General features: G+C 45.9%; 1 protein-coding gene across 1 annotated transcript in view; it reads right to left on the minus strand.

Moving 5' to 3' along the window:
* Positions 1 to 9,813, minus strand: part of LOC129382769 (sodium-coupled monocarboxylate transporter 1-like) — a 52,210-nt gene extending 42,397 nt beyond the window's left edge. The window contains exons 1-4 of the mRNA XM_055066950.1: positions 9,667 to 9,813; positions 5,455 to 5,543; positions 4,357 to 4,466; positions 3,369 to 3,436 (exon numbers count right to left, since the gene is read on the minus strand). Coding sequence (XP_054922925.1) covers positions 3,369 to 3,436; positions 4,357 to 4,466; positions 5,455 to 5,540 — 264 coding nt within the window. The 5' untranslated portion in view covers positions 5,541 to 5,543; positions 9,667 to 9,813. The remainder of the gene's footprint in view (positions 1 to 3,368; positions 3,437 to 4,356; positions 4,467 to 5,454; positions 5,544 to 9,666) is intronic.
* Positions 9,814 to 13,071: the final 3,258 nt, after the last annotated feature.

Genomic DNA, 13,071 nt, shown 5'->3' on the forward strand with positions numbered 1-13,071 from the left:
TAATTATACATTTTCAAGCGTTTTACGTCTTGCGATATGATTATGAGGCACCCTGTTTAGTTCTCCCCACCTAGGGTTCTTTAACTTGCACCTAAACAGAAATGAATGAGTGTTTTTCAATTTCGCGGCCATCAAATTCCGCGACCTGATTTGAACCTGTGAGCTCGAGTTTAGCAGTACAACGCATTATCCACTATGTAGCCATTAATTAGGCTACCGCACCGCTTTTTGTTGTTAAGCATGGACAGGACAAAAATTTCGCACGGCTTACGGGCAAAATATCAACATATATATAATGGCCACCTAAATCGGTTCTCGGCACCCGAGGTCCGACCGCAATAAAAGAACCCGAACCAATTATTTCGCATTCTGTTACGGGAGGAAGTAGGAAACATGAATGCAATGTTGCACTGCAGCTTTTCTTTCTTTTTCTAAAAGAGTACTTCTCGTAGGGCCCCGCATGGGGCACATATGTTATATTTGTTAGAAATGGCAAGGGGGCAGGAAACTTGCATATGTTTTTCTGTCGGCGTTTCACAAAACACACTGATGGAAAATTACGTGAGCAGAAATGCGCACGAAAGATACCTGCTGCTTGAAGAACAACGTTACATGAGAAGAACTTTATTTGAGTCCTGAGAGACTGAGATATAGGGGAGCCGAAGGCTCCCCAAGATCAAGTTGGTAGCTGCGACCACGATGGGACCGGCACATAAGTCCTGCCGCAATGTCGTGGGCCCTCTGGACAGCCTGGAGTTCAATGTGGAGATTGCTGCTCTTGAGGGATTCATCCCATTGTTCTTTCGTGATAGGTGGAGAGGCGTTAAGGGCTGGGCGCAGCAGGAGCATGTGTTCAAGAGAGCATGAGTCATGACAACATTTGGAGCGCGACTTGAGTGGTCAGGGTCTATTCTTTTAAGTGACCGAGGAGTGGGATACGAACGGGTTTGAAGCACAAGAAAAATATTTGTTGGCCAAAGGAAACCGTACAATAACACAGTGGAATGAAAACCGACGGTGCGGCCGCAATTCGCGCGCAATGAACGAGCGATATTAAAACAAGAATGCAATAAGGAAGAGAAAGAAAGGCACCTATTCCTAAGGAATAAATACGTGTCATATGCAATTATAAACACGTCAGTTCCCCTTCGCGAAATGCGCAGTTGCAGCCGGGAAACAACGACGCCCCCCCATCCCTCTCTTTCATCCCCCCACGGCCTTTCGTGCGACAGAAGACTGCGCACTTGCTCTCTTCATCGTTCCCGCACGCCAGATTGAGCCGCGATCTCCGGCTTCTCTCGTGTGCTTTCACCCGCACGTACAGCATACGACGCGCGGCGACGGTTTTATCGACCTTGGACTTCATACGGAACATCACGGGGACGGCAACGGCAACAATTCACCTGGAGTGTCCATATGTCCGTAGTCCATATCGGAATAAAATGGCTAACGAGTCAAGAGCTCCGGAGGGAGATCTGCCAGATGTCGCCCGACAAATATAATCGGCGCTTCTATGGCTCGATAGCAATGACAACTCCGGGCGTTGATACCAGAATATCACCCATGGACAATTTTTCAGGTTTTTCACTGGCCTTATTGGGAGCACCATCCCCTAGACCCAGGAACAGTCAGGAGGACCCAGGCCCGAGCATCGCAGCATTGAGTAAGCACAATCTTGTGCGCAAGTTGTTGGTACGTTGCAACACAGTCCTTCTTTCCAACGCGCACATAGAGTGAGTTTTCATTGTCAATACCAGATGTCTTCACCAGAAAAGGGAGGAAGATTACCGCATAACATTTTGAAAACCAATCGTTAGTTAAGATAAACAACGTTTGAATGGCGAGGCATTCAACGTGGCCGGCCTTCTCGTTCTATTTACTTTATTTGTGCAATGTTATTAAATGTAGGGAGAAAGGTAGTGTTAAAGTAATCAATTACTTTGCTAATTGTTGAGGTAATTAGTGAAGTAACTGGTAACTGTAATCAATTACATTTATGAAAGAAGTAATTGTATTTGTAATCGGTTACTTTTTCCTGTAACATCTACAACTCGGAATGGCTTGCATGAGTGGGAAGTACGTCATGGCCGGCATGCGTCGTTTCCTTTTTAAATGTGCGTCTCCGCGGCCTGAGTACAATGCAACAGCCATTCCCTTGCTGTGCTATTGTGCCGATGTTAATCTCTAACTGTTTCACAGCGGTGGCGCGCATTTCCTGCCGTCTCACAGTACACGCCAAAATGGAGATCGCTCTCGATAGGAGGGGCTCATAGGCAGTCACTTCCGGTTGAAGTTTTGAGTTAGTATGCCGAAACCGTTTTTGTGTGAGTGACCGTAATAACTGATTAACACTAATTATCTGATTAGGCGGAATGAAAAATACTTTGAATATCTCTGAGCGACGGCAAGCAACAGTACCTTTGTTCTATACAGCTACGAGGCATTTGGATATTTTTAAATTCTGGCTAAAGTTAGCTGGGACACCATGCATATAAACATATAAACAACCATGTAGCCATTGAGAACAAGATTACTGCTGGCTAAAATAGCAATTGAACACTTCTTGACCTCATGCTTGTACTCCCATTGCAATAATGTTCACTAATCATATTTCTATTTTCTATAAAGTGAAGTGAATGTACTGAGTGGTGATAATGACTCCAGCTGGATGTCGCGGAAGCTGCAACTCCAAAAATTCAAGCAATGAATGAGCAATCTGTTAAATGGTAAGACATATAGGCTGGTTCACTAAGTTTCTGGCCCAGTATCTTTTTTGCTAGAGTGAAGCTACAGAAATCCCTGGTTTTTAAGCATATTCGTTTCCTAATTATCATAAAATAATTCAAGAGTCGAAAGTAACCTGCTTCCATTTATTCACAGGTGGCTATACAGGTCTACGTATTAGTTTTCCCGTTTCCTCTACAAGTTATTTGCCCTCAAGTTAACCTCTATGTATATCCATTACAACATGTTATCGCATATGCCTGCAGGCCTTTTGAACGCTGTATGGCAAACGATAGCTCTTTTAGGTCAAACTGGCCCACCTTATGCGGGCCGCTTTAAGCCGACTACACGAGAGAACGCCCACAGAAGAAATGACACGGGGAGTCGATCGTCACCCCAAAGCACTGCTGCATACACATAAGACCTTTGGGCTCTGCAATGCCCTATAAATAACCGGTGAACCCTACTGTGCGCGCGTGAGCGTCGCTTCTTGTATCTTCCCCTTTTCCTCCCGCTTTCCCTTTCTCCACCGTTGGGTAGCAAACCAAGCCCAACCTAGTTAGCCCAGCTGCCGTTTCATTTTATTTTTTCGGTTTCTACCTTACCACCCATGACACAATAGAAGAGCAACATGCATTTCTCACCCTCGACAAAGAGCCCATGTGTGCACAGAGCATGCTGTACACTGTCATTGAGATCCCAAGTGCGAGTGCTGAAAACGCAAAAGAGAATTATGAGAGTTCTCGTAAACACTGAGATTATTGAAGAGTGTCTAGCTTAAAGTTTGCATCTTCACGACACACATTTTTTGTAAGCAGCTGAAATTTTCGGCAAAGTGACTCATTGCTACCATTTCTCGTTCAAATACGGTATGCTGTTAACTCACGGGTGCTGGATGATATATCATTTCTTTCGTTAGCGCTGCCCTGAATGCTGTCTCAACTTGCGCACATACTTTCTGCAATTTACATATCTAATTTTTCCATCAAGTTTGATTATTGGACACTGCCACCACAATTTTACTGACTGAACAGCAACGAGAAATTGTAGCTTAAGTGCGGTAAGCTTGTCGTCGATTGACGTACATATTAAGGAATATTTTACTGTGAGAAGTCAGTATGAGTTTATTTTGAAGCTGCGTGCTGATGCAGGAAGGATAATGGTTCTCGCTTTCATTAACTTTTCTTCACCTTGTTGCCCACTGCAGAACAGATTTACCGTAATCAGGCATCGGGTTCATGAGTTGTGCTGCCTCGCTCGACGATGTTTGCTAGCCTCCAGATAAGCTCAGCTGACAAAGCTACCACCCCAGATATGTGTTCACCTCTGGTTTGATCCCTGAACAAGGGCAACTTTTCTTACTGCGAATCTGCCTTATTTTAGAAATCCGTATTCTGCTTACTTATACTTTCGTGCTGCAGTTGAGATAATGAACATTTTTTTTTCTTTTTATGACTCCTCCCACACCTTGCAGGCTTCCGCAGATCTCATTCGCAAAGTATATCATGGGAACGTCCTAAATACACAAACCGCGAAAAATTGAGCTGCTTTCGCTCTAGCGAAACCTTATGTCAAGTGTATGTTTCACCGGTTATGAAGAGCCTGGTGACTGTTGAACAAAATTTACTTTACCGGTGCCACGAGTAATCCATCGAACATGTTTTTCCGCGTTCTGGCATCGATGAACAATCACATCTACGTAGAGAATAGCCGCTTGAGAATTTATTATAGACGACACTGTGCTGTAAGAAAAAGATGTTTTGATCAATTTACTATGTATTTCATACTGTAACCAATGCTAAATGAACTCTCGCAAAGTTATCAAGAAACCGAACTAAAAACATTGTTTATCAGCTTGACAGGCAATTCCGGGTACGAGGGTCACATTATGTGTACCAAATATTGAAATGAAAAATACGCAGAAGAATATTGCATGTAGAATTGGCGGAATAATCTATCAAGCGATTCGAACCTTTATGGGACAAACCAGTGATTGCATTTGTGACACTGTTGCAGCAGGTATTTCTTTTATGTGAGTTGTTCAACATCCCATTAGGCCTGAACATCGCGACTTATAAGGCATCTGGATTGAAATTGTGCAGCTTTGTTCATTACAAAGTTACCCACAACGTCAACTGAATTATGGCTCTCCTAATTGTATACAGACCAGTGCCCGTGGTTCACAGACAAACCCACACTAAAGCATACAACATGGCAGTGGCCCGAGAGGCCCCCACACATAGGCAGCCCCATAATACACAAACATCCACTAATAAAGAATAAGACGTGGGAGATGTGGCTTGCGGACGAAGGCCGGGAGAGCCACTTGGTTCTTCTGGACCAAGCCCAGCGAGCCGCTTGTGCCGGTGGGGCCTTGGAATAGCGGACGCGACCATCATGCCTTCTGTTATCTATTTTCAATAAAGTATATACTCATTCACTCACTGTTCGATTTACAGTGGAAAAAAAGAGACGGCATTCACATGGCAGGAAAGGAACGTTATTTTGCACGAGTGCTTACTTTAATCGATTTGAATCGCTTATCTCATCTAAGTGTCTGTAAAGTGGACAACGTTTTGTGATTGAATTAATCTCGAGCTTGTCGCCTCCTAAATCATTCATTAGTTACCACTCACGAAGACCAGTTACTGTGTAATCCCTGTGAAAATTACCATATGAGAAATTTTTAAATATTTTGATACATTATGAACACATAAAGATTTTCGCTACCTGGTTGCAGCGCTTACGACTCCGCTGAGAAAAAGACCCGAAAACCCAGGCACATGGATGAGGTATGTTTTGACGTAGTATGGCATGATCTGAAAGAAAAAAAAGAGAAAGTTCTCGTGTAAATTGTGCTCGGACGTACAGAGTTATTTCAACACATTGATGACATGCCAGTTCTCAGATAAGGTGTCGAGAGAACAAAGGTTATGGTACATAAATGTAATCAGAGTTGTGATGGCTATGGTAAATAGGTATCTTTTTAATAGTTCGTGTTTGGTTTACTTCTCTCCAGCAAGCGTTATCACCTCGTGCTTGTGTGTTTGCACGTGTATGTGAATATTTGTGGATGTGTGCGTCACTAGTGTTCAGAATCGCACACGCTGGAAAACGTAACGTGTTTTTTTTAATGTTTATTTCCTTAATTATGTTCACGATCCACGCAACTTTGTGAGATATTCTTTGTTACCGATAGTAATTGAGTTCATATAAGATTATCGTCTATTAATCATTTAACAATCATTAGTTCATGGTTATATTGCGCTCAGTTTTACAAACACGACATTAAGGAAGGACAGGACGTGGACGGACGTAGCGCAAGTCCGTCCACGTCCTGTCCTTCCTTAATATCGTGTTTGTAAAACTGAGCGCAATATAACCATGAACGTTCACCAACTAGCCCCCTTCATTGCTTTACTAAACAATCATTAGCTCTTGAAGAAAGTAACCATAACATACGTGCCACTTGAGGAATATGTTGTATAGCTGGTTGTTGTATGCTTATTAGGACAGAAAGAGTCCAGAAAGCACCGGGATATCAGGCAAGACGACGAGCCAATCGGTGACATTGACAGATGGATCGCGGACTTGACCAGGGATGTCGGGGAGGCCACGCAAACCATCACTCCCGATTTCCTGACGGAGAAGATGGACAGTCGCCTCGCCCACCTCTGGGAAGCCAAGAAATTCATACAAACCCGATGGCAAGGCCAGCGGTTCAATCGAAAGCTGAGAAAAAAGATAGCCGACTTAAACAAACAAATCGAAGAGCACTGCAAAACCTTGAGCAAGCAACAGTGGGACGAAGTCTGGAATGCCGCCGATGGCCAACTTTACAACGGAAGTACGTGGCGACTGCTGAGGCACCTGCTGGGCGAAACCCAATGCAAATTCAAGCAAAGAGCCGACATGCAGATACTTCTGCACAAAGAAAAAGCGGCGGCGAGCCAGAAGCAAATCGTCATGAAACTCTGCGACAAGTACCTCCCGCAACGACCGACGGTCGAGCACGGTCGGTACACTGGCAGTCCTAGTCCCAAGTTAGATGAAGACTTCAGTGAGGCGGAAATCAGAACGGCACTCCAAGGACTCAACAGCAAGTCAGCCCCAGGACCGGACAGGGTTAACAACAAAACGCTCAAAATCCTGGACGACAAATCTGTCACCGAACTCACGGGCTATATGAACAATTGCTGGAGAGAAGGCCGCATCCCGGAGCAGTGGAAGAGGTCCAAGGCTATCCTTATACCCAAGCACATAAAGCCGTTGAGTTTGGAGAACCTACGCCCAATCTCTCTCACGTCGTGCGTGGGTAAGGTCTTAGAACACGCCTTCCTGCACCGTATCAACAGCCATCTAGAAGAGACGGAAGCCTACCCCCACACCATGATAGGCTTCCGATCCCGCCTGTCCACGCAGGACATCATGTTACAACTGAAGAACCAGATCCTTGACGACAAGACAAGAAACACCAGAGCCATCCTAGGACTAGACCTGGAGAAAGCATTTGACAACGTCGCTCACGAGTCGATCCTTAAACAAGTGTCTAATCTGAACCTGGGGGAAAGGGCCTACAACTACGTGAGGGACTTTCTGAACGATCGCAAAGCCACCCTGACGGTTGGCGACCTCGAGTCCGAAGAACGAACCCAGGGAAGTGCAGGTACCCCCCAGGGCTCAGTTATATCTCCGCTCCTTTTCAACTTAGTCATGCTGGGTCTCCCCAGCAAACTACGGGAAATCGAAGGAATCCGCCACGCTATATACGCAGACGATATAACGATATGGGCAGACCGTGGCAGTGACGGGCATATTGAACACGCACTACAAACGGCCATTCACAAAGTGGAAGAGTACCTCCAAGGAACGGGCCTCAAATGCTCCTCGAACAAGTCCGAACTACTCCTTTACCATCCCACGCGCAGAGGCATGTCACCAAAGAGCTACACAGGACCCCGGGAGTACGAGGAAATCGGCCTGTGCACCCAAGACGGAAACGCAATCCCCAAAGTAAAATCATCGGAATGATCATTGAGGCCAACGGAGCTAACGGCGAAACTGTGAGGAAGATCGAAGGCAAAGTCACCAGCGCCACGAGACTCACAAAGAGAATAACCAATAGACACGCGGGCATGAAGGAAGAAAACGTCATTCGACTGATCCACTCATTCGTTGTCAGCCACATCGCCTATGTAGCCGCCTACCACAACTGGTACGTCGCGGAAAAGAACAAGATCAACACGCTCATAAGGAAAACGTACAAGATAGCCCTGGGCCTCCCGGAATCGACGAGCACCGAGCTCCTGGCTCAGCTGGGCATATACAACACCCTAGAAGAAATAGCCGAAGCACAACGCATCTCGCAGCTCGAACGCCACGACGGGAAGGTACATTATGAACACGCTCGGCATAACGTACCACAACCAGCACTGCCAGAAAATGCAAATCCCCAACAAAATCAGAGAGACCATTACGGTGGCAACCATCCCAAGAAACGTGCACCCCGATTACAACCGAGGTAGAAGAAAGGCAAGAGCCGAGGCTCTGCTCCATTCATTCGGCAGGGAGAGAAACGCGCGCTTTGTCGACGCAGCCGAATATGCGAACGGCCAAAAATACACCGCCGTAGTCATAGACGCAGAGTCAAAAATCAGAACCACATGCAGAGTATACACCAAAGACTCGGAAATAGCGGAGGAAGTAGCGATTGCGCTGGCCCTCACAGAACAGGAATGCGAAGTCGTACTAAGTGACTCGCAAACGGCAGTAAAGAATTATGCCAAAGGTCGAATTTCCAAGGAAGCCCTGTCCGTTCCCGCAAAAGCGGGCAGATCCAAAACAGCGAGCTCGAGGATCATATGGTTCCCCGCGCACGTCACCACAGAAGGCGACGCGCTCCCGAACCTAAACGAGACGGCGCACCGGACGGCGCGAGACATGACCCGCCGCGCCGAACAGGGCAACGCCTCTCGCACGATAGCAAACGCTTCTCGAGCAGAACGGGACAGGCTCACCAGATACAACGACATAACCAGTGCATATTTGAACGCCAGAAGGATATACCCACCTCCGAGTCCCAAATTGAACAGGAGGCAGGCCGTCGCCTGGCGACAACTCCAGACGGACACCTTCCCTAATCCATTCCGTCTGAAACGTATCCCAGATAAGCATCAGGACGACACGTGCAAATTGTACCAGGAAGGACCAGCAACACTCAAACACATGCTGTGGGAGTGCAATGTAGTTATAGGAGGGATGGCAGTTACTCCGGAGACCCTGTCGTCGAGGTGGGCCGCCGCTCTGCGCAGCTCAGACCTCGGAATCCAGATGTGGGCAGTCCAGCAAGCCCGTGAGGTGGCGTTGAGGCAGGGCCTTGACGTTCCCCCGCGGGAGACCTGAGCCCGGGTCGCGCTAAACCTTGCCGGACGTACAAGAAAGTTGTATCCATCCATCCATCCATCTAATTAAAGACCTTGGCACAACAATATACTGAACGAAAAACTACTGCTAATTGTTCTTTCAAGGGAATCTTTTTTGCGAGAAATCTGAACGACCGACCGAGGGACGAAGCGACAGACACGATACCGTGGTGGGCCAGTCGGAGACGCCTTCGCTTTAGATAGCAGGGGACGAGTGCTGATCATTCTTGCGATAAGAAACAGCACGGGACGCAGCAAACGACTACACTGCAAATCAGTTATATTGCTTGAGTTATTCTAACTTTTACCGACTGCGCCCTTTATCGCAACAGAAATTATACGGGCGCCCTAGGAGCCTTCCCGCCGTTGGCGGCGATGGTGCTGTTTCAATATCGACGGCGCATGCGTGACTGGCGTGTGGAGGGCTAGAGGGTCTTGAGAGACGTAAAGTGCGTTTGGCCGCAAAAAAAGAAAAAAAAAAGACGTAGCAAAGTCGACGCAAGGCTGGCGCTCCACTTACTCGGCTTGGTGCTGGAACCAGAGCAGCGTTCTACATCCCGCTGTGAGTACCCTAAAACTACTCAGCCGCTGCTTGCTTGGGCTAGCCTAAGCGTCAGACAGTAATTGTCCAGCTAACGTTATCAAATATTTCATGGGACGCTGACTAAGGCCGACAATTTTCCGGCGGAGCCGCTAGGGTCGCTTTTCGTGATACCAGCGTTCTCAGGCGCCTGGTAGCTGTTGCCTTGGGTGAGGGTTGGCGCACACATGGTCCGTTATCGGACATGTGTGCGTGAACACACATACAACGTTATCGCAACCAAACTGTCACCTCCCACATTTACTCCGAACACCTTCCGAATTCAAGCGTAACGCTAAATCTTACTATCGCTGTCAATGCATCACCCTTCGGGCGATACCACCAATATTTACTGCGAAAGCATTATATGTCCCAAGAGGCAGAAAAGTTGGCATTGTAGGCAACGAGGGATACCAAATATCATCATCATTCGTGGCGTCAGTACCAATACAGAACTAACGTTAGAAGAAGTTAGAGTAAAGTGATTTAAGGTGGAATAAAGTGAATTCAAGTGAAGTAAAGCGAATGAAGGTTTATCAAAGTGGCTAAAGTTTGGCACAAGTTAGAGCAAGGATCATTAGGGTCGATTAAAGAGGATTAATGCTGGCACAAATTATAGCAAGTTGGATTGAGGTGTATTAAGGCTGGTAATACGATCCACAAAGAAGGGTACGGCAAGCAAATTTGTTGATATTAGAGAGAAGACCATTCACTCTAAAAAAGATACTTGGCCCATGGCCAACTGTGAGCCTTGCGCACTTCTTGCTCTGAAAAAGTTTTTAGAGGACACGAACATTTTGGGAAAATATTAAGTTTCAAATGATCCGAATACGCTAAAGGAGTAACATAAATGTGGTGTTGCAACTACGTGGTGATCGCAACTTTTACGCAATATGTATAATTCTGTTCTGTAATTGCAGTGTATTACAGGTGTTGTGTGTTTTGGCTGTTCAAAATATCGGACTTTACATATGCGCACGTGTACTGAACCCATGCACAAAACTTTGCGTATAATGTACTGTAGGACTGTATATTCTTTATTCATCCAGTGTTCTTGTGAGTGTCATATATTGTGTCGTTATTCTCCCTTTTTACGCAAATTTGTTTCCTTTGCCAAGTGACAAGGAGTAGCCGGTGCCACCATAACGGCGCCACCCTCTCCTAATATTCATTTCAATAAAAAAGATGAGTGGTAGAAAAAACAGCACGGCGGATTAAGATTAAGGTATGAAAAACATGTGACAATGGTATGATCTCACGTGTCATAACCAATGTCACGTAACCAATTTTCAGAGAAGTCATAATGCTTTCGCTTACAAATCAGGCACAGGTACTCAAGTGACTGTCAATATTTTCTCCTCTTTGTCAGCACTTGTCCAGCCTTAAGGATGTGCATGCTGTGTCAAAAGGCGGCTGAGCAGTCCTGGCTTTTGTATAATGGGCCGCACCCGTGCGACCTGACAACAAAGCTAGGCACCAACGTATTGAGGCAAATGTCACTAAAGGTGAACTGTGGGATATTATTTGTGCAGTTCGCCATGCACGCCTTCAAAGGCTTCACATTAAAAGCTCATAACCTAAAGCCACTTGTGCAACGTATGTGGTCATTTTCAATTATTATTTTGTTATTGCGTCAAATGTTACTAACTGCAATTGACACGATCTATGTATTTACACCCTCGTCCGGGGCACATTTATTTTTCATGAATTTGACCATCCATGCACAGATGAACAATTTTTCACTATTCGCCTATACAAAACATACGACATTTGCCATCGTTACCTGGTCGGTACTTGAAATCGCTCCAGATAGACTGGGGTCACATCCACGAAACCATATTGTCATCGCCACTCCAAGCAATAAAGCGGCAACATAAAACACATTGATGAGGAGAGCGCCAGTACAGATTGTCCTGCGGAAAGCAGTGAGCACCGAGATGTGGTTAGGGCGCACGCGTACGTTAACATGAAAGAGCATATCACGGACCCTTTAGTTTACATTTTGAAAAATCAAAAGCAATTCGCTGACACTTGCAATTGTCGGTCTGCAGATGACGCTACTGGAGTAGTTTAACATGTCGCCTACCGGCTACGATCTGCCGCATTTTCTGGCGGTACCCTTGCACATGTGCAAGCGAAGCTGCCCGTACACATGCGCAATGGTTATCTATCCAGGCTATCCACCACGTTTGTCGGGCTTAGTCAAAACATTAGGGAGCTTTAGAATTGGCCACCCAAGGCTATGGGTCGCCAAGCCACTTTGGGTAGGCTGCTCTTGGGTTTAGAGGAGCAACAGAGTTTGAGAATTGGGTCAAACGCAGAAAGCGTGGGGTCGAGCGCAGGGGATGCCGCACTGGAGAAAATAAAAAAGAAAAGCGTGAAAGCACAAAAGATAAAAAGTAGGCATGCTTCCCGCCTGAGAGAAAATGGTTTTAGATAGCTGCGGCTCTCTCGCGATTTCTCGTCGCTCGCGAGGGCGACCCATGACGGCTTGCGGACCCACGCTAGTGTTCGTTTTTTTGGGTCTTGGGTCAGCGTGAATGCATGAACCCAAGACTGGCTTGAGTTCGGCTCATGCGCACTTCCGGCTCGCAATTTTCTTGGGTCCTCAATTCTAAAACTCTCTGTTTGTTATATTGTGCACGTCAGAACAGGCACGCGCCGTTTCCAGGATACGCGCTCCTTCGGGAATACCTAAGCGCACAAGGATAATATTTTTTTAAATAAATGCATCCCTGAGACCTAAACATCTGACGAATAAAGCGCTCTACTTTATATGAAAGTGAACATTTCGGTCAAAACGCGCGTAAAATCGGAGCTATAAAATTCTTCGTTACCCCTAAAATATTGCCCAAAATGAATGTTTTCTGAGGCTGGCGTGCACGTTAAACAGTATCCGGTGGGCAAGACTATTCCAATGTTCCCCACAACGGTGTTCCTCATAATTAGATGAAATCACACTACTTAATTTTGCTTTGCTATCAGTTTGTCAGCATAAATTCCAAACCACTGAACTGAAAGTAAGCGTGCATCGGTGAATTTATAACAGCACCTGCGTTTTTTTTTTCTAGCGTCATCTGTCAGTCTCTGACACCTTATTATATCCAGTATAATGTAAGACTTATTTGTATGCGGTCTCGCTACATATATTTTTTGTCCATGACTGCGCTCTTTTTTATTTTGCTGAAGGCCATCGTGATGCAGGAACTGACCCCATGACGAATCAAAAAAAAGAAATTTAAAACTGAAACGCAACTCAGCAATGTGTGTTCGCGTTACGGTGCTATACCGAAAATTTTGTTTTAGCTTCGGCGAATGAGAGGAAAATTGAATAAGTCAGCATTA

This window comes from Dermacentor andersoni, chromosome 6, assembly GCF_023375885.2.
Source record: "Dermacentor andersoni chromosome 6, qqDerAnde1_hic_scaffold, whole genome shotgun sequence".
Lineage (NCBI taxonomy): Eukaryota > Metazoa > Arthropoda > Arachnida > Ixodida > Ixodidae > Dermacentor > Dermacentor andersoni.